The 27,435-nt window shown below is 36.5% G+C and overlaps 1 protein-coding gene across 3 annotated transcripts in view; it reads left to right on the top strand.

The window, feature by feature from the left end:
• The window catches only part of PIBF1 (progesterone immunomodulatory binding factor 1), a 198,328-nt gene that overhangs the window by 129,859 nt on the left and 41,034 nt on the right, over positions 1–27,435 (top strand). For all 3 annotated transcript variants that reach the window (XR_008957897.1, XR_008957898.1, XM_026493397.4), the window contains exon 14: positions 6,167–6,269. Coding sequence is in view for 1 of the 3 variants with exons in the window: in XM_026493397.4 (XP_026349182.2) it covers positions 6,167–6,269 (103 nt within the window). In the remaining 2 variants the exon portion in view is untranslated. The remainder of the gene's footprint in view (positions 1–6,166; positions 6,270–27,435) is intronic.

Genomic DNA, 27,435 nt, shown 5'->3' with positions numbered 1-27,435 from the left:
GTTTTCATTCTGTGTGCATTGTGCTTAAAGAGACATAAACTCAGCTATATAGATGAGAAATTCTTCATTTGTTTTTCTTTGAATTTCAGTTAAAGTGAATTTCTTCCCATTTTTAACACTCCAGATTTCTACACAGAATCCACTTATTACACCAAATCACACGCCACAACAATATGCCACATTCGAAGATATAGGAGGTTGAAGTATAGAAGAGATGAATTGGTATCTGTAGTATTTGTTTTCTCTTACTAAGTTTATGCACATTTCTATCACAAGTTCAGTGCTTAGATGCTGAGTATTAGTCCTGCTTTAATATTGAAACTCTGCAACCTAAGAATATGGCTTCTACCAGTGTGTTCATCTGAACAAAATTCACTTACAACAAAATCAATCAAGAACGATTTATTAAGTGTCTACTCTGTTTAGCACACACCACAGGGGGTAAGACCGTGTCTTCACGTAAGTTGCATCTGTTCGGAAAGAAAAGATTAACACACATGAAAGAATATCGAGAAACATCGAAAAATATATAATTTAGTGCCATAATGTGTGCTAGGCTATGTCGATCAGCGCAGTAGAGATCAGTGAAGACTAGCATGGTCAGAAATAGAGGAAGTGAAACTTGAAGGGAGACTTTAAAAAAAAGTTAGGTCTGGTTCACCTGAGTGGCTCAGTTAGGCGTCTGACTCTTGATCTCAGCTCAGGTCTTGATCTCAGGGTCCTGAGTTTGAACCCCACGTTGGGCTCCATGCTGGACATGGAGCCTACTTCAAAAAAAAAAAAGAAAAAAGTTGAATCTATCAAGCAAGGAAATAACCTGCCTTCCTCAGACTGGGGGGACCAACAGAGGTATAGTGGAAGGAAAATACAAAACATGTTTATGGGACATTAAGTAGAGTAGACATTAATGGAAAATAAGGTTGGTTCAGTTGAGATTACAGAAGGCCTTGATATTTTTAAATAATTTAGACAGAGTAGAATTAATCATGTAGGTAAGATTTGAAGTGGGTGAGAAAAGGACATAAACATCACTTCATTAAATAAGAAATACAAATGTCTGACAGACATATGAAAAGATGTTTAACCTCATAAATGAAGAAATTTAAAGATTCTATTGTTTATATAAGGTTATTAGCAAAACTTTTGAAGATTGATTATGCCCATTGTGACCTAGGGTATGAAGAAACAGGAAGCCTTATATAAAGTTCAGTCATTCAACAGTTTATTACCGAACACCTCCTTTGTACCAGCTATTATTCAACATACTTTGACTACATTCGAGAACAAAATAATTAAAAATCCTACTCCTTGGAGAACTTTTTATTCTAGTTCATGAGAATTTAAATTTGTACCAACCTTGGGGCGCCTGGGTGGCACAGCGGTTAAGCGTCTGCCTTCGGCTCAGGGCGTGATCCCGGCGTTCTGGGTTCGAGCCCCACATCAGGCTCCTCCACTGGGAGCCTGCTTCTTCCTCTCCCACTCCCCTGCTTCTGTTCCCTCTCTCGCTGGCTGTCTCTATCTCTGTTAAATAAATAAATAAAATCTTTAAAAAAAATAAAAATAAATTTGTACCAACCTTTCAAGAGGAATGTCTGAAAGTCTGTAATACACATGTGTTGACCCTATCATTATGCTTTCTGAGGACATGGCAGTACAAGGAGTGCAAAGATATATTTATGTAATTATTTAGAACTTTCTACAGCATAAGGCACTGTTGTGAATGATGTAATTGGATTGTTTTTTTATTATTGAGTTATAAGAGTTCTTTAGGGGCACCTGGGTGGCTCAGTCAATTAAGCATTTGCCTTCAGCCTAGGTTATGATCCCAGGGTCCTAGGGTGGTCCCACATCAGGCTTCCTGCTCAGCAAGGAGCCTGCTTCTCCCACTCCCTCTTCCTCTCCCCTACCCCTGCTTGTGCTCTCTCGTTCTCTCTCAAATAAATAAATAAATAAAATCTTTAAAAAAAAAAAAAGAGTTCTTTATATTTTCTAGATACAAGTCCCTTATCAGATACATATTTTGGAATGTTCTCTTCTGTTTCATGTGGGTTTTTTTTTTTTTTTTACTTTCTTGAGGGCGTCTTTTGAAGCACAAAATAGTTTAATTTTGATGCAGTGCAGTTTATCTCATTTTTCATTTGTTGCTTGTGCTTTTGGTGCCATATCTGAGAATCCTTTGCCAAATCCAAGGTCAGGAAGATTTACTCCTGTGTTTTCTTCTAAGAGTTAATATCCTAGTTTTTACATTTAAGTCTGATCCATTTTGAGTTAATTTTTGATATCATGTGAGATAAGAGTTTTGTAATATTTTTAATGTGGCTCCTAAAAATTTTTAAATTACATATGGGGCTTGCATTATGTTTCTATTGGACAAAAGTGGCCCAGACCATTGGTCTCCAGACTTTTTGATATGACTCCTGATTGGGGGAAAAAAATTGAACATTCACCTACCAGTACATGTACATGTATTTATTTATCAATTACATACATGTACTATCATATGAATAACATATTATATACATTAAAATATAAAACCTACATAGAAAATTAAAATTTTAAAGACACTTGGGTCTCCTAGGTGGCTCAGTCAGTTAAGTGTCTGCCTTTGGCTCAGGACACAATCCTAGGGTCTGGGATCAAGCCCCACATTGGGCTCCCTGCTCGGCGGAGAGCCTGCTTGTGCTTACTCTCTTTCTCCCCCCCTCTCTCTGTCTCTGTCAAATAAATAAATAAAATCTTTAAAAAAATAATAATAAAACTTTAAAGACACTTAATATTAAAATAAATGTAAGTAAAATTTCCCACACTTCAATGGATTATTTTGCACATAATTGCTTCTGGAGACCACCAGTCTAGACTGTGATCTTAACTTTATAATTGGCTCAAGTCTTCTTCCTTCTCCACAGTGTTGACAGAGAACTCTCTCAAGTACAAATCTGATCATGTCATGCCTAACCAATTTACGGATAAAATCCAAACTCAGCTTAACATTTAAGACTTTTCATCATATATCCCTGCCTTTGTCTCTCTAGCTTCAGCTCTCACCACATGCCATGTGTTTTATCAATCCATACCACACCCCCACACATCATCCTTTACCTATTATGCTTTTCCCTCTGCCCGGAATGCTGTTTCTCTGCTTCCTCACCAGATGAGTCAGTACTGGTTTTCAGCCCTCAGTGTGCCCCTTCTTAGCATTTAGCACACTATGGTAATTTATTTGCCCATCTTCCTCAGCAGACTAGTAGGTCCTCCAGGTAGAAACTGTGTATTCCCAGTGCCCATATAGATTACAGGCTTTTTATAAATTTTGTTAAAAGAGAATGTTCTTGAATGTCTTAATGAATGAATTAATGTTTCTTCTAATTCAACCTGCTTTTCCAAAGTCATTGATAATTATGATGAAGATAAAAAAGCTAATATTATAATCATTTTTGTTAATTGCAAGTATGATTATGATGAAAGTTATATGTCCTGTTTTTCCTGTGTGTTCTAGATTTCTCAATATTTTTTATTCTTTTTCTTCTTCCTTTTTTCCTTTTTTTTTTTTTCCTTCTGTAACATCTATAATCCATGGGCTAAATGGGTCATTTAGGGCAACCTGAGAATCTTAATACCATTTTTGAAATGTCTATGAAGAGATGTGTTCTGCTGTCTTTATAATGACTTTAGGAGTAAAAGTAAATGTTTTAAATGTGATCAGTGCTTCACGTGGAGACCAATTATATGACAATTTCTTCTACATTATAAGCATTATGTATCATAAATGAGGTCAACAGTCAGAGTAAAAGTCACAGTCATTTCTGTAAGCATCAGTTCCTAGAAAGTTTTTCTCAATAAAATGGTTCTATATGCTAGTAATTACAACACCGTAAAACACATTAAAGCACTTCAAGGTATCATAAGATAACTTCTTTCTATTTAGAGTTGATTTTCCTCCCTTAGAATCCTCAACTAAAATCAGGGCAATTCTTGGTAGAAGGAGGTAGCGCTGGTATTAGGACATAAGCACCAGCATACCAAGAATTTCTTGAATTCACTACTTTATGTCATATGCTATTTTGCGTTGATAAGTGATATCACACCATATCTGCATAAGAGCATTATGCAGTTTCCAAACAAAACAAAATCACCCAAACCAAATGAGCTACTTACTTTTTTTAAACATGTTGTCTTCAAGTCATTATCTTCCTCAAAATGTTGGTAATGGGTGACCTTTGCATCTTATTATTTTCTTGCATCCCTTTTTCTTCCATTTCGTATTATCCGCAACTGTTTTCTGTGTAATAGCGTTTGATTGTGTTCATTGTTCCATACTGAGCATTACACCTCACGGTCTGTACCTTCAACATACATTCCTGAGAAATTACCATGTACGAAGGACCCTCGTGCTGAGTTCTGTGAAAGACAGAAAGATGAAGAGACTTACTCCTAACGTATATGAAGGATGAGAAAAAGAATGAAAATATGAATGAAGATAACTCAAAGGATTTTATATTAACTTCATAAAAAACAGTTAATGATATGAAATACTGATATTTGCAAACATATAATAAATCCAACAGATTAAAACTGTAAACATAAAATAAAATTAGTGTTAAGACTTATTTGTAGAGATCTTATTTTAGGGTCAAATTTGAGAGAACTTAGCATATTTTAGATTGAGAGAGAGAAAATGGGGTAGCCATAACTATAAATATAAAAATCTCTAGAAGAAGAAAGTAGGTAAGTGGTTCCCTACAGCTGGGCAGTAGGATGGGGAACAATGTTAATGGGGAAGGATTTTTTTTTTGTAATGAAAATATTCTAAAATTAGAGTATTAGTTGCATAATTCTAAACATACTAAAAACCACTTATTTGGACACTTTAAATGGGTGGACTTTGTGGTATATAAATTACATAGCAATAAAATTCTATATCATTAAAGCTGTTTTTTATAAAAAACAATTGTCAAAAAATAAGGACTATGTCTTTTCCATCTCTAACTGCAACTGATTATTAAGGCAAAATCTTATGCCAGTCGAAACTTAGATATGAGCATATGTAAACAAGCTGCACAATTCACTATATAAACTTTTACCAGAACTCCTCGTTTTCATTTGGGATAACAAGTTCTTAGAAATGGTTGTGTAGGATGATGTTAAGCATTATTTTCAGAGTTTTGTCTGCATTCCTTTATCCAATGTTAGGAAATATTTAAAATATAATGGAATTGTTCCTGTTCCGTAAATAAATAAAATAATTTTATTTAAAGTGAAAATATTTTGCTGCATGTCATTATGTAACATCTCGTCTTCTCAGATTCCACAGATTTTGCGATTCAGTAATTAACTCCTTCAAACATGAAAATATAAATAGGAAATTTTTAGTTTTTTGGAGTCACAGAGAAGGTCTGTGGAACAACATGTCTTCCCAACATTATTAGCAGTTCTTTAAAGAATTATACCATGTTTTTTTCCCTAGTAGGTAGGAGAAATGATTTTATAGTTGAACCTTTTTTTATTGTGTCTTAAAAGTGGAATTGGGGCATTTCACATTTAATGTGATGTTAAATACTGAAGGTTACACTCAGTACAAGTTGTGATCATCATGTGATGGTCAAAGGGTGATCTTTTAGTACGGAATATGCCTTTACCATAGACATTGCCCACTTTTCATGCATCTTTTCCATCTCTACTTTCAATAGAAAATCTGTTCAGTTGTTTTTTGTATTATAAAATGCATTTTGTTGTCTGAGGTAAACACTGAAGCTTTTCAAAGTGCAGGCTAATTATTGTTTCAACTAATTGCCTGATTTGTTTGTAAATGGGAAATTTTTATAAAAATGGAGAAAAGCTGTAAATTGCTATCTTGTGGTCTTTTCAAACAAGTATAATGTAACTCTCATACTTTTATAGCAAGGGCTAGAAACCATTACTGCAGTAATCAATATATCACAGTTATATTATTATGGAGATTTTAATGTTACTTTCAAAATTCTGAGCTGTTGGGATATTGGTCTTCCACTGTTACCACCAGAAAATATTTGACTCCATATTTTTTCTGTAAATATTTAAGTATTACTAGGAAACGGTAAGTCAGTTTTCAGGCATACAAACACATTGTTAATATTTTAGAAAGCATTCATCTTTTTTAAGCATTAATTTTCTTATTTCACTCACCTAGTGTCCACTTGGCAAGAAGAGTGCTTCAGTTAGAAAAACAAAACTCATTGGTTTTAAAAGACCTGGAACATCAAAAGGAGCAAGTAACACAGCTTTCACAAGAGGTAAATAACTTAAACAAAAGAAACACATATAAAGAATCACAGTGTTCATTTTAATTCTTTGTCACTCCTTTGTATATTTTCTGAACGGTTTTAAAATAAGCTGTTTGCTAGTACAAAATGATTTTACAACTTACGAAACTAACTTAATGTTAAAGCTTTATAAAACGACTCATAGTGTATGGCAAAACTAAGATCAAAAAAAGAGATTAAATGCCCAGACTAAATATAAATGCAGACTAGACAGGCAAAGCTTTGATTTCTGAGAATATCAACTGACAAAACAAGTTTGGCAATTTCAGGTGGCATTTTGAGTTTTTAAATAAAACCTCATTTTTTAAAAAATTTTATTTTAATTCCGGCATTGTTAACATACAGTGTTATATTAGTTTCAGGTGTACAATATAGTGATACAATAATTTCGTATATTACTCACTGCTCATCATGGTAAGTGTACTCTTAATGCCCATCACTTATTTCACCCATCCTCCTACCCACCTCCCCTCTGGTAACCATTTGTTTAAAACCTCATTTTTAAAATAAGTTTGCTTTTTGACTTTTTTGATGAAAAATTGCTTTTCTATTAAACATACTTAACTTGGTATTCTCAAGCTCTCATATTATTTGGTGCATGATAGTTCCCAAATTATCTTTTAAAAATCAGAGTCATAGGGGCGCCTAGGTGGCTCAGTCGTTAAGCATCTGCCTTCGGCTCAGGGCGTGATCCCAGAGTCCTGGGATCGAGCGCCACATCAGGCTCCTCCGCTGGGAGCCTGCTTCTTCCTCTCCCACTCCCCCTGCCTGTGTTCCCTCTCTTGCTGGCTGTCTCTCTTTCTCTGTCAAAGAAATAAAAATCTTTTAAAAAAAAATAAAAATCAGGTTCATATTTCTTATTTTCTTCAGCCTTATATTACATCATTTAAAAAACATATATATTTTACATGGTGTTTTTAATTCTTTTATTAACATTTAATTACATTTTTCTGTACTTCTGAAATTCAAGTAATGATTAAAACCAAAGATGCCAACTCATTAGGATTCCTTTTATTTCCTGAGTTTCAGCAAAACAGCTTTTTTTTTTTTTTAGACTTTATTTATTTATTTGAGAGACAGACAGTGAGAGAGAGCACGAGAGGGGGGAGTGTCAGAGGGAGAAGCAGATTCCCTGCCAAGCAGGGATCCCAATGTGGGACTCCATCCTGGCCCTGCAGGATCATGACCTGAGCCAAAGGCAGACGCTCAGCCAACTGAGCCACCCAGGCGCCTTGCATAACAACTTTTTTTATGTTAATATTTTAAAACTTGGATCTTATAATAAAGGGATTTTTAAAGACATGTATTAAAAATTATTAATATATATCATGTATTCTTTGTTTTCTGAAGAGCCCCTTCCTATTTACCTTTATAGTGCCCTCCATTAAAGTACTTTTAATAATGTGACATGAGGATTTTTATGCTCAAATTCCAAAAGATCAGAAATATTTCATATCACTCCAGTGCCCGACATGTAGTTACGCTCAGGATGGAAGCAGTGTGGTGCTGGTGGGTGCTCACCACCAACCCTCCAGGCAGGAGCGTGAGAGACAGCTCTGATTGGTAGGATTTGCTTGTGTCTGTGGGATAAATATCCCCCCCGTGACTAACTCTGAACTGCCAACATCATGTTACTGAACACAGAGTAAAGATGCGCAGTAATACACCTTACATAGTTTCCACCACACAGATACAGTAGACATGGATAAACTCAAGAGCATAGCTAATAGTAAAATAATTAAAAATCAGTGAGTTTGAATATTCTCTTTTTTAAATAAAATTGATTTTATTGTACATTTAAATTATTTTTAATAATGGTTGTGTTTAACATCCGGCTTACAAAATTCCTAAAAATTTACCAGTTTGCCACCACAAACTGCGGGAAGCCAGCTCCAGCACACCATGGAAGGATAAATAAATAAATGATTAAAGAAACAAATGTGAAGTTAAAGAAACATCAGATTGCTGATATTTTATAGATCCCTCATGTTTCTTTTAACTTCAGAATGACCTATCAAAAGTATTTCTAAAAAAACTAAACTACATGCATACTTGTGTTGGATATGTGTGTGTATGTGTGTCATATTACTTAAAAAAAAAATAAAACCACCTTCCTAAAAACATCAGTTAACTGAAATAGGAATTTCTTTTGCTTTGAAATAGGAGTTTCTAAATGGCACACAGCCGCATACAAATTGTACGGGTGAAATGTAAGAAATTAAATTATATACTTCTTATAATGAAGTATAAGTAACTTTTTAGCTTTTTATGAAACAATTTTAAAATAAGCTGTTGGCTTACATTGAGAAAAAGATTTAAAAACTAAGATATAGGGGCACCTGGGTGACTCAGTTGGTTAAGGGACTGCCTTCAGCTCAGGTCATGATCCTTCAGTCCCTGGAGGAGCCCTGCATTGGGCTCCCTGCTCAGCAGGGAGCCTGCTTCTCTGCCCCTCCCCCTGCTCACGCACGCTCTTACTTTCTGTATCAAATAAATAAAATCTTTAAGAATAAATAAATAAATACTGAAATATATGTGATATGAACTGGTACAATGCCTCGAATTTGCTTTTAAATAGCCCATAAAAACTGGGGGAAGGGCTCGTAGATAAAAGAAAAATTTCAAAATATTGATCATGTTTGAAGCTGGCTAAAGGTTACATACGGGTTTATTATTCAGTTCTGTACTTTTGTGTATGTTTGAAAATTTTTCATAAGACATTGGGAGAAAGAATCAGTAACCTTATATTAAAATTTTTGTGGCTATAATAGTATATAACCTTTCCCTTAAGATTGAAAATAAAGTATTTATAATTTGAAATATTCTATGGATTTAACTGTTTTCTACCTAACAAAAATTGTGTTGCTTAAATTGAAAATGATTATATAAACTAGCTGAAAGATGACAGTATTAGAATGTTTCTTTAAAAGCTGACTATTCATGATACATGGTGAAAAAAATAGAGAAAGAAATTCTCTCAGTATCTATAGTCTTTAAGTAGTTTGTTTAAACTAGCTTGGAGTTTTGAGGGCCGCCCGGATGGCTCAGTCAGTTAAGCATCCAACTCTTGATTTCGGCTCAGGTCATGATCTCAGGGTGGTGAGATCAAGCCCCAAGTGCTCAGTATAGAGTCTACTTCAGATTCTCTCTCCTTCTCCCTCTGTACCCCCGCCCCCCGCTCATGCACTCTAAATAAATAAATAAATAAATAAATAAATAAATAAATATCTTTAAGAAATAAAAAATAAACTAGCTTGGAGTTTTAAGAATAATATGCAGGTGAAACAAATAATTGAAGTTATAACCATTGAGTTATATATGTTATTGAGAATGTATCTGAAATTAAATATACATGAAGTGCCAAAATGAAAATGCTAAAAAATATTCAAAAAAGAAATATTCCTTTTATAGTAGCTTTATTAAAGTATAATTGACATACAGTAAGCTGCACATATTTAAAGTGTACAGTATGATAACTTTTGGCACATATTGTATACCTATGAAATCATCACCAAAATGAAGATAATGACATATACTTCACCCCAAAAGTTTGCTTTTGCCCCTTTGGAATCTCTCCCAACCTTTCCTATCCCATCATAGTCCTCAAGCAACCACTGATTTGCATTCTGTCACCATAGATTGGCCATGTTTTACATTCTGCATAAATGGAATCATGCAATATATATATACACACTCATTTTTTATCTGACTTCTTTCACTCTGCATAATTATTTCAAGTTTCATCCATAGTTATTTCCTTCTCATTGTTGAGGCACATTCCATTTATGGATATACCACTGTTGTTCATTCATTCACCCGTTGATGGACATTTGGGTAGTGTGCAGTTTTTGCCTGTTACAAGTCGAGCTGATCTGAATATCCATGTACAGTCCTTTTATGAACAGATGCTTTTTGTTTCTTTTGGGTAAATACCTGGGAGTGGAGTAGGTGGATCATATGCATATGGTTAGGTGTCTACTTAACATTTGCAAAACTGCCTAACTTTTCTGAATGTCTGTGCCATTTTGCATTTCCACCAGCAGTGTATGAAAGTTCTAGTTCTTCTACCACCTTGTGAAGACTTGATACAGCCAATGTTTTTAATTTTAGCCAGTCTAATGGGTATACAGTGGTCTCTCATTATGGTTTTAATTTGCAATTCCCAATGACTAATGCTATTGAGCATCTTTTCGTGTACTTCTTTGCCCTCTGCTCTTCTTACTGGGGGAAGTGTCTTCAAAATTTTTGCCAATTTTCTCACATTGTTCTCCTATAATTGAGTTTTGAGTATTATTTAGATATTCTAGATACAAGTCCCTTATCAGATATATGATTTGCAAGTATTTTCTCCCACTCTGTAGCTTGTTTCTCCATCTTTTAGCAGTGTTTGAAGAGCAGTTTTTATCAAATCCACTTTATCAGTTTGTTCTTCTATGGATTTCATGTTTAGTGTTGTATCTAAAATTCTTTGCCTGACCCAGAGTCACAGGGTTTTTGTCTTGATGTTTTATAGTTTCAAGTCTGTAATCCATTTTTAATTTGTGTATTGTGTGCAAGGTATTGATTGAAATTCATTTATTTGCGTATTGAAATCAAATTATTCTCACATCATTTGTTGAAAAGACCTTGTTGAAAATCAACCATAAGTGTGTGAGTCTGTTTCTGGACTCTCTCTTTCCAGTTATCTAATTTGTTTATCTTTATGCCAATACTACACTCTCTTGATTACTGAAACTTTATAATGTCTTGAAATTAGATACTGTTGGTCCTCCAACTCTACTCATTTTCAAATTTGGCTATTTTGTGTCCTTTGCATCTGTATGAATTCTGTAATCATTTCTACAAAAAAATTTTTTTTTAAAAAAAGCTGCTGTGGGGGCGCCTGGGTGGCACAGTCGTTAAGCGTCTGCCTTCTGCTCAGGGCGTGATCCCAGAGTTCTGGGGATCGAGCCCCACATCAGGCTCCTCCGCTAGGAGCCTGCTTCTTCCTCTCCCACTCCCCCTGCTGTGTTCCCTCTCTCACTGACTGTCTCTCTGTCAAATGAATAAATAATCTTTAAAAAAAAAAAAAAAAGCTGCTGTGATTTTGATTGGGATTGCATTGAATCTATAGATCAAGAGGGAAAAATTGAAATTTTTTTTTTAAAAGATCAATTTTTTTTTTTTTTAAGGTTTAGGGGGACCCAGATGGCTCAGTTGGTTAAATATATGAATTTTGATTTTGGCTCAGGTCATGAACTCATGGGTCACGGGATCAAGCCCCACATCAGGCTCTGCACTCAGCGGGGAGTCTGCTTAAAGATTCTGTCTCCCTCTTTCTGTCCCCCAGCTCACTTACATGCCCTTTCTCTTTCTCTCCTGGATAGATAGATGATATAGATAGATAGATAGATAGATAGATAGATAGATAAAATAGCTTTTTAAAATATTTATTTATTTAGAGTGTGAGAGCAGGGGAGGAGAAGAGGGAGAGCGACAAACAGACTCCACACTGAGCAAGGAGCCTGACTTCGCCTGATCCCAGGACCCTGAGATCATGACCTGAGCAGAAATGGAGTCTGATGCTTAACCAACTGAGCTAACCGAGGTGCACCAGAAAATTGAAATCTTAATAACATTGAATATTATGGCTCATTAATCCACCTCATCCTGGCATTTATTTGGATCTTTAATTTCTCTTACTCATTTTTTATTCTTTGGTGTAAAAGTTTCACATCTTTTGACTAGTCTTAATATAGTCATGTTTTTCCATCCTTCTACTTTTAACTTCTTTATGTCTTTATAATTGTTTTATAGGCATCATATATAGTTTTATCTTACTTTTTATCCCGTCTAACAAAATAGGACTTTAATTGGAGTTTTTAGAACATTTTTAAAAAGATTTTATTTATTTACTTATTTATTTATTTGAGAGAGAGTGAGAGTGAGAGAGCAAAAGCAGGGCGAGGAGCATCAGAGGGAGAGGGAGAAACAGGCTCCCCGCTGAGCAGGGAGTCCAACACAGGACTCAGTTCTAGAACACTGGTATCATGACCTGAGCTGAAGGCAGATGCTTAACCGACTGAGCCACCCACGCGCCCCTGGAGTTTTCAGAACACTTACATTTAGTGTGTTTATTGTTAAGTCTGTCATCTTGATATTTGTTTTTTATTTGTCCCATCTCTTCTTTTTTCCCTTCTTTTTTTTCCTGACTTTTTTTGGATTAGCAGAATATGTTTTATAATTTTATGTTATCTCACTATTGGTTTATTAGCTTTAACTCTGTGTTTTTACGGTAGTTTCTTTAGACTATAGTATACATCTTTAACATCACTATCTTGTTTCATGTGAGGTTCTGCTACTTTGTATATAGTAAAAAGCCTTAAAATAGTATACTTCCATTTGTTCCCTCTTAGCCTTTTGTGCTCCTTTTGTCATATATTTTACTTATACATGTAGAAACCCCACACTACATTGCTATTATTTTTATTTAGGCAATTGCCAATTTTTTAAAGATTTATTTATTTTTAAAGAGGGAGAGAGAGCACACACAGTGGGGAGGGACAGAAGGAAAGGGAGAGAGAATCTTAAGCAGACTCCCTCCTGAGCATGGAGAGCTCTGCGGGGCTCAGTCTCATGACCCTGAGATCATGACTTGAGCTGAAATCAAGAGTTGGACATTTAACAGATTGAGCCTCCCAGGTACCCCAGCAATTGACAAATTTTTAAAGAGATACAATTATATGAGGAAAAGATACTGTATTTAACCAAATAGTTACCATGCGTGGTATTCTTAATTCCTTTGTCTAGGTCTAAATCTCCATCTGGTATCATACGGTTTCTGGTGGATGCACTTCTTTAAGTGCTATAGAATAGGTCTGCAGGTGATGACATCTTTCTGCTTCTGTATTTTGCAAAAAGTTATTTCACCTCTTTTTAGCTTTTGTTTTTACATTTCTTACAGTTCTTAACAGAATTTAAGATATGTTTTAAATTTAAGAATGTAAAATATATTACTGACAGTTATGTTACTAAGGCCAAAAAAAAACTGGAAGCACACATTTAAGGGTTCACTCTTTTATGACAGAAAATTCACATAACATAAAATTCACAACTTGTACAATTCAGTGGTTTTTGGTGTGTTTACAATATTGTACTGCTGTCACCACTATCTAGTTATAGAACGTTTTCATTACCCAGAAGGAAACTCTACCCATTAAGCAGTCATTCCCCATTCTCCCCTCCCCCCAATCCCTGCCAATCACTGTGTGCTTTCTGTCTCTGTGAATTTGCCTGTTCTGTACACTTCATATAAATGGAATCATGCAATATGTGACCTTTTGTATCTGGCTGCTTTCACTTAGCATCATGTTTTCAAGATTCATTCCTGTTATACCATCTATCAGTACTTCATTCCTTTTTATGACCAAATAATATTCCATTGTACAGATGCATCCTACCTCATTTATCCGTTCATCTGTTGATGGACATTTGGGTTATTTCCACCTTTTGATTGTTGTGAATAGTGCTGCTATGAATATTCAAGTACAACATTATGTTTAACTACCTCTTTCAGTTCTGTGGAGTGAACACCTGGGGGGGGGGATTGCTGAGTTCATGTTTGTTTTACAAAGAGAATTTCCCCCAGGGTAGAAATTTAAAGGTTGACTCTTTTTTCCTCTCTCTTTTTCAGTACTTGAAAGATGTTGCTCCACTCTCTTCTAGTTTGCATTGTTCTGCCAAGAATATGCTGTCATCTTTATCTTTGTGCCTCTCTAGGTAATGTGTCTTATTTCTCTAGAAGCTTTTAAGATTTTCTTTCCTTTTTTCTTTTCTTTTCTTTTTCTTTCTTTTTTTTTTTTTTTTTTACTAGCTTTAAGCAATTTGTGATGTGGCTTATTGTGGTTTTCTTCATGTTTACCGTGCTTGGGTTTTGTCAAACCTCTTACATATGTAAGATCATCAGATTTGGAAATTTTTCAGCCTTAATGTCTTCATGTATGTTTCTGTCCTACCCTCTCTTTCCTTTGGAGACTCCATTAGACATGTATTATACTGCTTGACGTTACCCTACAACAGAACAAATGTTCTTCTTTCCATTGTTTTCAGTCTTCTTCTGCCTTTGCTTTTGAATAATTTCTCTTAGTAAGTCTTCAAGTCCACTAATCTTTTCTTCTCCGGTGTATTATCTGCTGATAATCCACTCTAGTAAGGTTTACATCTCAGATATTGTAGTTATCATTTCTAGTTCAATTTGAGGTCTCCTTTGTATCTTCCAGGTCTACTTAACCTTTTCAAACTTTATTTTCTTGAGTATATGAAATACAGTTTCAATAGCTATTTTGACATTCTTATCTACTAATTTTATTATTGTGCCACTTTTTGATTGGTTTCAATTAAATTGATCTATCTCCTTATGTATCATATTGTCCTTTGTTTTCACATGCTTACTAATTTTTTATTGGACACCAGATGTGAATTTTAGCTTACTGCTAAATATTTTTTAATTACTGTAAGTTTTTGTTAGCTTTCTTCTCAGACATGGTTACATTTCTGGGGAAAGGTTTGGTTCTTTCAAGTACTGCTTTTAGCTTTTATAAGCAAAGAAGGTTTCATCCTAAGGTTACTTTTTCCCTCCACTACTGAAACCGAAGCCTTTTGAATATTCTACCCCATGTCCTATGAACTATTAAGTTTCCTACTTTGGCTGGTGGCAATAGGTAAATTCCTGGCCCATGTGATCTTCAGAGATTGTTCTTTCTAATACTTTCAGTGGTTCTATCTCAGTCTCTGGTAATTTCTTTACACACATACACTATTCAGTGCCCGTGCGCATACTCAAGGGGAAACGTCTATAAATTTTCAGAGTTTTGTCTCTGTGTAGCTCTTTTCTTCAGTACTCTGCCATAATAACTATAGCCAACTTGGTTTCTACTTCTGCAGATCCTTAACTCAGGGAGTTTGGCAGGCTCTGCTTTGATTCCCCCTTCCTGAACTATTGCCTGAAAACTCTTCCCATACAGTGAATGAGGGCAGCTGTAGGGTTGGGCTCACTTTGTTTCCTGTGTCTCAGGCTTCACTGTTCTTCATTGTTTGATGTACAGCGTCTTCAGACCGTGGTTTCATTAGTTGGTTCAGTATAAAAGAGAATAAAATTATTGGCTTTCTTTTTTATATGTGTTTATATGCCATCTAATTCTCAAGAAACCACCAATGGATTAAGAATGGAGTGTTCAGACATAGGCAGTAAGCATCTTGATACCAGTCTTGGTGATGTTTTTTGGGATCTGACTCCAAAAGCATAAATAAACAAGTGGGACTACAAACCAAAAGTTTCTGCACAGCAAAGGAAACCATTAGCAAAATGGAAGGGCAACCACTGGAGAGAAAATATTTGGAAATCATATATCCAATAAGAGGTTGATATCCAAAATATATAAAGAATTCCTACAGCTCAACACTAGGAAAAAAATTAAAAAACCAATTTAAAAATTGGGCAGAGGATCTGAATAAAAATTTTTCCAAAGAAGATTTACAGCTGGCCTACAGGCACACCAAGAGATGCTCAACGTCAGTAATCATCAGGGAAATGCAAATCAAAACCACAATGAGATACCACCTCACACCTGTCAGAATGGCTGGAATCAGAAAGACAAGAAATAACAAGTTTGGCAGGGTGTAGAAAAAAGGAAACCCTCATTCACTGTTGGTAAATTGGTCCAGCCACTATGGAAAACAGTATGGAGTTTATTCAAAATAATAATAGAACTTCCATATGATCCAGCAATTCCACTTCAGGGTATTTATTCAAAGAAAATGAAAACACTAATCCAAAAAGGGGTGCAATATTCACTGTAGCATTACTTATGATAGCCTAGATATAGAAACAACCTAAGTGTTGATCAGTGGATAAATGGATAAAGAAGATGTGGTATGTATACAATGGAATATGACTCAGCCATAAAAAAGATGCAGTCTTGCCATTTGCAACAACATGGATGGAGCTAGAGGGTATAATGCTAAGTGAAATAATATTCACTGTAGCATTACTTATGACAGCCCAGATATAGAAACAACCTAAGTGTTGATCAGTGGATAAATGGATAAAGAAGATGTGGTATGTATACAATGGAATATGACTCAGCCATAAAAAAGATGCAGTCTTGCCATTTGCAACAACATGGATGGAGCTAGAGGGTATAATGCTAAGTGAAATAAATCAGGCAGAGAAAGACAAATACCATATGATCTCACTTATATGTGGAATCTAAAAAAACAAAACAAATGAACAAACAAAACACACGGGTATAGAAAAGAGTGTTGGTTGGCAGCAGAAGGGGGATGGGGATGGGTAAAATGGGTGAAGGAGGTCAGGGGGTACAGACTCCGAGTTACAAAATGAATAGGTCATGGGGATGTGGTGTGCAACATGGTGACTATAGTCAGTGGTATTGTCGTGCGTATTTGAAGGTTGCCAGGACAGTGAGTCTTGAAAATTCTCATCACAGAAGAAAAAAATTTTTTTGACTTTTTATGGTAACAGTTGGTAACTAGACTTACTGTGATGATCATTTCAAAATGTATACAAGTGTCAAAACATTACATTGTATACCTAAAGCTGATATAATATTGTATGTCAATTATATCTCAATTTTAAAAAAGAAAAAGGGGAAGAAAAGGAGTGTTGATGCGGGGTAGAAAATCTAGGCTGTGTCATAAAGCATACCGTGTTACCACCAGAATTGCTGTGCTGTAGCTACCTTGAATCTTGGTGTTTGCTCTTTCTCTTTCTAGCCATTCAGTAAATATTTATCAGACTCCTACTATCTTCAACCACTGATGAACAAAAGAGGCATGCTCTTGCCCTTTTAATGTGTACAGCCTTGTTCACAAAGGCCTTGTCTTCTAGTAGCTCACTTAGAGATTTATCTGTTAGAACTTAATTTTAGAAAATTTATCTAGAAAATGGGATATGCACAATCTCAAGTGACCATATGGCAGGGTTTTAGTTACTTGAAATTCTCTACCTAGGAGGCATTTAGCAGAATCCAGGTAATATGTTACAAAACTTTAGATTGCCAGATTTGAAAGAGGTTATAGGATGCATGGATAGAATAAAGTAGAATTCTGTGTACTAACCTTAAAAGACATCCAAACTATATGGATAAATTTTTTCTAAAAAGGAAAATTGCAGGATAATTTATATTGTATTTCTCTATTTTGGCCATGGGAGTGTATATGTGTGTGTGTGTGTGTGTGTGTGTGTGTGTGTGTGTGTGTGTGTGTGTGTGTGTCTTTCTTTCTAGGGGGTGGGATTGTGTTTCTATCTAAGCATAGAGAAAAAAGTTTACATAATATACAACTGTCATGCCAAGGGCACACAAATGCCACTAGTATTTGTCATATGAATAGAAAAACATTTGGAGTAAATTTACAGCAAAGAATTAACAGAGTATATACCATCCCCAAGTTCTCTTTCCACAGAAAAGTGTGCTTAGGCCTGGCACAGGTGCTCTGGGTGTGCCACAGAAAGGGATCTGATAGAGGGACTCCACACCAAAACACTGTACGCATCTGAAGAGAAGGTTAAGGAACATCTAGTTGCCTAAGTCATCTGGGAACAGGAGCCTTTGGAGGTTATAATCTCTATTAGCTTGTTCTAGTAGAATAGAAAATGAGTTCCCAGGACCATCCATATTTATCTTTGTAACAGCAAACAGTGCTTACCTCTGAGATTGGGAGTGGGGAAGAACAGAAGGACTAATTTTTGCCTTATGCATTTTTGAATTGCTTGAATTTGTTCCAATTCACATGAGATTTTTTTTTTAAGGCATAGATTTGATGATCAACACAGTATTTGACTCATGATAGGTAGAAAGTAAATGTTGGTTCATTAGATAGATCATTGACCTAGCCACTCCACCAAACTTAAGTAGATTTATAAAAATAGAAATAAGAGGCAAAATTCTACTTTTTGAAATATATCTATAAACAGAGATTACATTTCAGCAATATTTGTTGTACCCTCAATTTTACTACCAAGGAAATATAGACATATATATACATGGATACCCAGACATAGATCTATATGTATGCCTTAAAGTATGCATAGAGATATCTGGAATAATAAAAAACCAAAAGAATCATTCATTGTTGATGATTATCATTGTGGAGGGGGCACTGAAGTTCTAGATGGAAGAAAGAGATCCTTTCGGTGTATGTTCCCTCTCTGTAGTTTAAATTACTTAGTATGTGCATGTGCTATCCCCTTCGTCCCTCCCTTTCTTCCTCATCTCCTTCCTTCCATTTCATTATCAAGAGCAAGTATTTAAAAGAATATGGAAGCATTCCAGAATATCAGAGAAAGGATTTGCTATAGGAAAAATTCAGAAGCCTCTATAAGCATAACATGCATTTGAAAGTTTTAGGACTGAGAAAAGCAAACAGGAAGGGTGTCTAATATGCACAGGCAAGGAAAAAAAGTGGCAGGACTTTCTGCTTGATGGAGTCTTTGAAATACTTGCCAGTATGTAGTACTGTATACCAGTGATATTGGGATACATGATTTCTACAAACATAGTAGAAGCGTCTAGATGAGTAAAACATGTGCCTTTGTCCTTTGGGTTATCTGACCTGAGCAACTGCTGGGAGTGTTCTGTCAGCACCCTCAATGTATCCAGTCTCTTGGAAGGAGTCTGTAGCCTACAATTCCTGCAACTCCATCTCAGGGTTTTTTGTTTTTGTTTTTGTTTTTTTTCCAATCTCGGTATTTTTTTTTTAAAGATTTTATTTATTTATTCGACAGAGATAGAGACAGCCAGCGAGAGAGGGAACACAAGCAGGGGGAGTGGGAGAGGAAGAAGCAGGCTCCTAGCAGAGGAGCCTGATGTGGGGCTTGGTCCCAGAACACCGGGATCACGCCCTGAGCCCAAGGCAGACGCTCAACCGCTGTGCCACCCAGGCGCTCCTCAATCTCAGTATTTTAAAGAGAAACTCACTTGCCAGTCACACCCCTAAAAGAAGTAAATTAAATCTCTTTAAACTTCAAAGCCAATCTTTCTTTCCATATTTCTAAGCCTTCATTGATGTGAAAAAAAAAATCCACTATTTTATGTACCACCAAGGAGTAGAAGAGGAGATGCTTCCAATTAAACTATGATACAGCGCTTTTTTCTCACTTGAAATTTATAGTTTTAAGCACACATTCTTTTAGACCTTAGGCAATGATTTTTGTCATTTATTGCATAACTCAATTTCTACCCTTCTAACACAAACCATGCTGAATGTGCCAAATCCCATTGGAATCTTTTTGGAGATGTTTTAAATGGCAATTAAACTCAACCTATGGCAGATTAGCCATACTCAGAATTCAACTGAAATCAAAATATAAACAGCTTAAGGTCAAATTTACATGTGCAAACTTCATCAGCAGCGATTGTAAGATGCATCCATTTTCATAGAAAAAATGAAAAATAGTATGATTTACAGGGTCCCTTTGCCTCCCAAAATGTTTTCCTCAAGGTTTGTTGATACTTAAATTCTTTTAATAAAGAACAGTGCTGGGGCGCCTGGGTAGCGCAGTCGTTAAGCATCTGCCTTCGGCTCAGGGCGTGATCCCAGCATTCTGGGATGGAGCCCCGCATCAGGCTCCTCCGCTGGGAGCCTGCTTCTTCCTCTCCCACTCCCCCTGCTTGTGTTCCCTCTCTTGCTGGCTGTCTCTCTGTCAAATAAATAAAATCTTAAAAAAAAAAAAAAAAAGAACAGTGCTTTTATTTCACCATTAAAAATACAAGGCTTAGAACATAAACACATAAGGTACTACACTGCCTGATATTTTTGAAATTTGGCAAGTAAAGGTTATCAGTCCATCACAATTCTTTCTTCTAGCCCAAACTGTCCTCCATACTGTGGATCATGATTTCATTTTAAAAGGTCCGCTGCCTAGCAGACAATGTCTGTATTCTTTAGCATGGCAGGGAAGGCCAGTTTGATCCTAACCTACTTCTCATCCTCATCTTCTACCTCCCCTCTTCCCAGGTCCTCACTTGCAGCCCCTCCTACACCAAGTAGTGTGTCTTTTGCTCCTGCTCCACCTCTCTGTTACCCCCCTACTTCTCAGTCTCCATTGTTGACTTGTTTGTGATTGTTGTTTCAATGTGGACATGCCCCAGACATCTGTCTTGGCACTGTTCTCACTGCTTCTTACTTCGTCTTGTTCCATGGCTTCAGCTACCAGCTACAGTAGCTTTTCACTGTAGCCTTTCTTGAGTAAGCTCACGATTTATGTGGTAAACAGTAAGCATGTCTATCATCAGAATTCCAAGAGTGCAAAAGGAGTGTTCAGCAAGTACCAGGTCTTCCCTACTGTCTTCATACCATCTTCTGAACATCTCCACTCTGTCTCCTGCTTTAGTGGTACTGACTTGGTGCAACCTCTTATCTATCATGTGAATTAAATTAGGAATCAGCTGATTGGCATCGACTCTGTTTAGTTCTCCACCTTGTTACCAAAATACTCTTTCTAAATACATACCTGTTTTGTTTCTCCCACAGTTAGACTTGTCTGTTTGCTAAGAATAATAACATGCAAGACCTTCTATTATCCTACCCCTGCCTACATATGCAGTTCCATCTTATGGTATACCACGCACACGTGGGCACAAGCGCATGCGCACACACGGCCGTGCTCCTACCATATACAACTACTTGTGCTTCTCCCCACGGGCGTAACTTCTTGTGCTTTACTTGGATTCTCCATGCACGCTATGCAATTTCATGCCTCTGTGCTTCTGCGCACTCCGATCTTTTTGCCCAGTGTGCCCATGTTTGCATCACAGGTATTTGTCTTTTTAATATCAAGTGTCATCTACTCTATTAAGCCTTTTTTGAACCCCAGGCAAAAATGACTTGTGTTTCCCCATGATACCATATATACTAAGATATATTTAGATAGATAGAGATGTTGTTGACATAGCTGTCTAGATGCTTCTTAAGAGGAAGGATTATTTTTTATTGGTCTATATATCCCCACTGCTTAGCACAGTGCCTGTTTCTAGTACATAGTAAATAGATGTTTGTTGAAGGAATAACTTCTGTTTTTGATAGGTCAAAGTATATGAGAAGTGGGGGATACTAGAATGAACCTGAAACAGATCAGAAGTCCCAACCAAGACCTGCTAATTAGAAAGCTTTAGTTTCTTTCTGTCAAGAGACTCAATCATATGTTTTATGTCACATGTGGAACCAGAGTAGGATATATACCAGCTCCACCCCCAACACCATGAAAAAAATATTCTAGTTACATGTAACCGGTTACATGTAATCTAGTTACATGTAATCATGTTTCCTTTATTGAAAACACTTTGAGTTGTTTCTTTTGTTTGATTTTATTTTAGTGTTAAGGGAAAAACTAAGAACAAAGTTGAGTAGTAAAAGGAGATAATAAAGGTAAGAATACATGTGTGTAGCACTTTTTTTTTTTTAAGATTTTATTTATTTATTTGACAGAGAGCGAGAAAAGGAACACAAGCAGGGGGAGTGGGAGAGGGAGAAGCAGGCTTCCCACCGAGCAGGGAGCCCGATGCGGGTCTCGAAGCCAGGACCCTGGGATCACGACCTGAGCCGAAGGCAGACGCTTAATGACTGAGCCACCTAGGACCCCCATGTGTGTAGCACTTAATCATATGTTACTATATTCATTAACCGTTGGGATATGAAACTGGATTTTCAAGTTAGGCAAACTGGCTTGTATGACTTCAGGCAAGTTCTTTACCCTCCGTAGGCCTCAATTTTTCAACCTGTGAAGTGGGAGTAATAATATTTTATACATGTTTGCCTCAAGAATTAGAGATAACTTCATCTAAGATAAGCACTTACCATACTAACTGGCAGACACTAATCACTCAGTAAATGCAGATGGGTTTTTTTGGTCCTACATTTCATTTATTTTTCTGCTAATGGCAATAGTATCGGTAAGTATTTTTATTAATAAACTTGGCATTTTCAAGAAATAGTAGTTTTAGAATTGGAATAAATAATGCTTATTTCGCTTATGTGGAAATATTCAGCATGAACTATCCAAATGAATTTTAACACAATGTAGTAGGATTTTGCAATGACAATTTACGTGATTTTTAGGAAGAGGTACATGATAGTAAAACTGCAATTCTCTAGAGTACTCACCTGCTCTTTTCAAATGTAGAAGTATACTTAATTGCATACAAACTAAGCACTTTAGGAAAAGTATAGAAAACTGGATATTTTAAGACTAATAAAAACTTCAAATTAACCAGAATTGTTACATTTAAATTAGGGAACATGAATTACTGATAAAATTCAACTAATTTGTTGACTATAGAAAAGCAAAAGGTAAGCAATAATATGCAATAAGATAATGAAGATAAACATTATTTAATAGCAATGATAATATAGTCTCAAAATTTTTGAGTAAATATTTCATTAAAATCAAAATTATTATATGAATAAATGATATTAATAATTGCTAGCAATTTTGAGTGTTTACTTAATACCGCTCATACTACTTTATGAAACTATAGGAGTGTTGCTAGGGCTCACTGGGATCCTAAGAGTGTGAGATCCCTTAGCTTACCAACTTCCCAGGCTTCCTGAGGCCTGAAAGAAACTCTTTTGTCTGAGTGGGCTTCCATTAGATTGGCATGTTTATCAGAGAAGAATCAAAAGAGAAAAATGACTCAGATGCAAATTCTGCTCAGTCTGCTCTTAAGTTTTTGATGGATATGCCGTTGGCCTAATTAATGTACTGAATGCTGTAATGCGTGACACCTCCTCCTTTCAGATCTGAAATTTTTAGCAGGTGATGAAGCCCACAGAAAACTTGCCACAAAGTTGACCTGAAACTGATTTGGATTTGGACTGCTTTGAATGTAAATTTTGTCCTCTATAATTAAAAATGTTAACTATCACCTGGACAAATAGCTTTTATACTTTTTTTTTTTTACCATTACCTGTAGTAAGAGGTATACCTTATATAGCAACCCAGTATATAATGTGTGTGTGTATTTGTGTGTATGTGTGTAGATATATACGTGTGTGTATTTGAAATAATTTTCACAGGAATGAATACCCTTATTACATGTAACATATTCTGTTGGTTGGCATTCTGTTCTGTTTCTTTTCTTTTCGTTTTTTTAATACTGCTTGCAACCCACAGTGTGAAAACACTCATCTGGACAAATAGGTAATAGGTAACACATTTTCTTCTCCTTATGGAAGCCTTCTTGAGAAATCAGCATAGAAACTAAGAAGAGAAAAAAGATGAAGCCTGTTCAAGAAATACAGGGTCCTCTGGTGTGACTATCATGTGAAAACCTATAATGCTTCCCACTTGTATGTGTCTACCATATATAGGAGCAAAACTAATCTAACCTCTATATCATTTTGAATTAACACAGTGTGCTGCTGAAGCAAATGTTATTATCTTCACGTATTTTTGTCCTGCCTCTTTTCTGTTCCACTGAACAATTCTGAACAAATTTAGTGTGGTTTCTCCCATTGTTTGGAATTAGTACCATTTACAGATTTGCATAATTTTAGTCTGTAACTCTGATCCTGCAAATTATTTGTAATACGTATACATGACTAAGAGTCTGAGAACCCTACTGTTTTCTTCTTTATCTATAGGAAGTGTTTAGGCCTCATCTTCACCAAAAAAAAAAAAAAAAACCCTCTAATTCTATAGTGATTCCTTTTTTTTTTTTTAAGATTTTATTTATTTATTTGAGTGAGCGTCCACAAGCAGGGGGAGGGGCAAGGGGAGGGGAGAGAGAGAGAATCTTAAGCAGATTCTGTGCTGAGTGAGGAGCCCAACGTAGAGCTCGATCTCATGGCCCTGAGATCACAACTTGAGCTAAAATCAAGAGGCGGTTGATTAACAGACTGAGCCACCCAGGCTCCTACGTTTTATGAAAAAAGTAAAGCAGGGCAGAGGATAACAACCAGTGAGCACTGCCTGTAATTCCCAGCCAGATGGGCCCACAGAAGGCACAGAGTGAGCACCGACATCTTACATCTCCTCTGAAAGCGACCAGAGCAGCAAGGAAAGGGGCATAGAACCCGGAAGTCCCACAGGAGCATGGCACCTCGGTAGCTACAATTAGATAGCTTTAATGTGGAAGGAGAGCTAAAGCATTTTTCTGTCTGGATAACTGGTCACGTTTCTTTAGTGTTTGTGTATTATAATACACACCCATGCCTTTAGTGCACATTCTTTATTTTGAGGTAGTAGGGAAGAGGAATTCTTGGCTCTTCACGTTTTGTGCTACCCTTACGTATTGTTGCCTTCTTTTCTGCTACTGAGAAGCAGTAATGAATATTGGCTATTAAGCACATGATTCTGGAGCCAGACTCACTGGGTTAAAATGTCATTTCTGGTAATTACTTGCTGTGTAAACTTGGATAAGTTGTTTAACCTCTCTGTGCCTCAGTGTTCTCAGTTGTAAATTATTTATTAAGTCTCAAATAAAATAATTTGCATTGAAATATTTTCCAAGCAAATGAGGGGATTACTTTTAGTTTTTAAAACAGAGTATGTTTGGGGCGCCTGGGTGGCGAGGTCAGTCAAGCATTTGGCTCAGGTCATGATCTCAGGGTTGTGAGATCGAGCCCTGTGTCAGGCTCTGCGCTCAGCACGGAGTCGTTTTGGGATTCTATCTCTCCCTCTGACCCTCCTGCTTGTTCTCTCTTTCTCCCTTTCTCTGAAATAAATAAATAAATAAATAAATAAATAAATAAATAAATAAATAAATAAATAAATAAAAGTATGTTCTATAACATTTGGTAGAGAAAAAACAGAAAAGCAAAGCAGAAGGTGAAAAAATAGTTTTTGAAAACAGGCAACGACAATCTGAAAAGACTACATACCGTATGATTCTAGCTATATGATATTCTGGAAAAGGCCAAACTACGTAGACAGTAGGAAGATCAGTAGTTGCAGGGGTTAGGAGGGAGGGAGGGATGAATAGATAGAGCAAGGGGACTTTTAGGGTAAACTTTTGCTTATGATATTGTAACTGTGGACACATGTCCTTATCCATTTGTCCAAACCCGTAGAATGTACAGCACCAAGGGTAAACCCTCACGTAAACTCTAGCCTCTGGGTGACAACAGGGTGTCAGTGTAGGTTCATCAGTTGTCACAAACGCTGATGCTGGGGGAGGTTGCGGAATGGGGGAGCAGGGAGTACATGGGAACTCCCTGTGTTTCCAATGAATTTTGCTGTGAACTAAAACTGCTGTAACAGAGTCTTAAAAAACAAGATGAGAAAGAGAATGAAATCTGAATACCACGGAGAAAAGATAGATGAAAAGGAAAAGGAAAGAGAAGATGTCAGGGGTTCCTTTTCTGTGAAGGTAACTGTGGCCACCTTTTGTCACTTGTACAATTTGGCAACTGGTTTTGTTGGTAGCAGGAAAATACCCCCTGGAAAGTAACTTGGTCTAGTGAGAAGTTAACTTTTTGACGTAGGTAACAACTTGCTCTTTTGTAATGTTAAAGAATTGGGGGTACTTCATTTTCTCTGTGGGAAGTTAGTGTTCTCATATATTTTGTGGGTGCTCAAGATTTAATGTGACTGGACATGAGGGATAGTTAAACTGTTGATCCATGGTAAAGTTTCAGGAAGAAGACCTCATGTGAAGAGGCTGATTATTGCCATTCTGTCTCCTATTTTTTGAGGTTCTGGTGTGGAACCATATGAAGGTTAACCTTTTTATTTTAATGATAAATATATACATTTATCTACCATATGAATGACCAATTTGTTTTATGGACAAAACATTCACTTTTATTTTTCTAACAGCTCTGTGTCTAACCTTGCCAAGTGCTTCAGCCAAGAAGACTTTGTTATGGTTTATTCTGGAAAAAACTCAATTACATGGATTCAGGACAATATACTAGAATTTATTCTGTAAGCCTGCATTTTATGGGTTCACATAATAGCTCATGTGAGTGTGAGTGTGTGTGTGTGTGTGTGTGTGTGTGCGCGCGGGCATGTGTACCAAATGCCGGCCACCACTGAAGTAAGGGAAAACAGTGGTTTATCTATAAATTGTATCAAACAAATTGTTTAAACTTTTTACCTTACTGGTTTGCCTTGATAACTCATGAATGACTACGTTTTTTTATTTAAGAGCTATTACAACTCACACAGCAACACCCTCCCCATGGCTGTCAGGATTGTTATGCAGTTGAACCACATTAAAATGAATTTCGCAGGGGCAAGAAATTTAAAACACTTGAACTTGAAAATTCCATTCTCTGACTCTAATCTCCTGTCCTTCCAGCTCTCCCCGTCCTTTCATTCCCACTAAATCTGTGCTTTATTTGCACTCATTGTGTGTTCCACGTTCATAAACTCTACGTATTTTCCAATCTGTCAAGCCCCTCTTGGCTTCACTTTTCTTCCTACCCAGCCTTACCAACCATCTGAGCACTACTTTCACGAGCACCCCGATTGCTTTGTCACTAAATTCATCCATCAGGCTTTTCTTGACATTCCCTACCTTTTGCATATCACCTTACAATCGGATAGTTACCCTATAAATACTTAATGGAAGGAAGGAGAGAAGGAGTGAAAATGCTTTGGTTTTGTGGTCGTGTGCTGAAAGTTTCTTGTGGAAACCTGTTACTTCTGCTGCTTGAAAACATTACAAATTCATGTCGTTGAACATCATCCAGGCCCTCATTCCTGCTGCCCAATGTTGTTGTTTTTCTGCATCTGTCCTGTTTCCCATTATCCCCATTGCAGATCACTTCCACTCCTCAAAACCAACAGTTCCATCCTCTGACATCATCTGTAGCTTCGTTATTATAATTAGGTCATCTAAATTTCTTTTCCTGGAGTCTCTTTCACCTAAGGATTTTTTAGTACCTTCGCTTACTCTTTTTCCCCCCTGTTGGTCCCTCTTCAAAAAAAATGAGCAAGACTGTGTGTGGGTGTGTCTGTGTGTGGGTGGACATAGGTAACTTTCCAAAGTTGACCCTTCTCTTTGTACCTAATTCCTTCTGCTGTCCTCCCTGATCATTTTTTCGGCTATGCCCTTCCTCAGTGATCACCAATGACTTCGTAATTGTCGGTATTCTCTTCTCAGTCTCCTGACCTATGGCATGACATTATAGA

This window comes from Ursus arctos, unplaced genomic scaffold, assembly GCF_023065955.2.
Source record: "Ursus arctos isolate Adak ecotype North America unplaced genomic scaffold, UrsArc2.0 scaffold_10, whole genome shotgun sequence".
In the NCBI taxonomy this organism is placed as follows: domain Eukaryota; kingdom Metazoa; phylum Chordata; class Mammalia; order Carnivora; family Ursidae; genus Ursus; species Ursus arctos.
The sequence above is the reverse complement of the archived record's forward strand: the minus strand, read 5'-3'. Positions and strand labels throughout refer to the sequence as shown.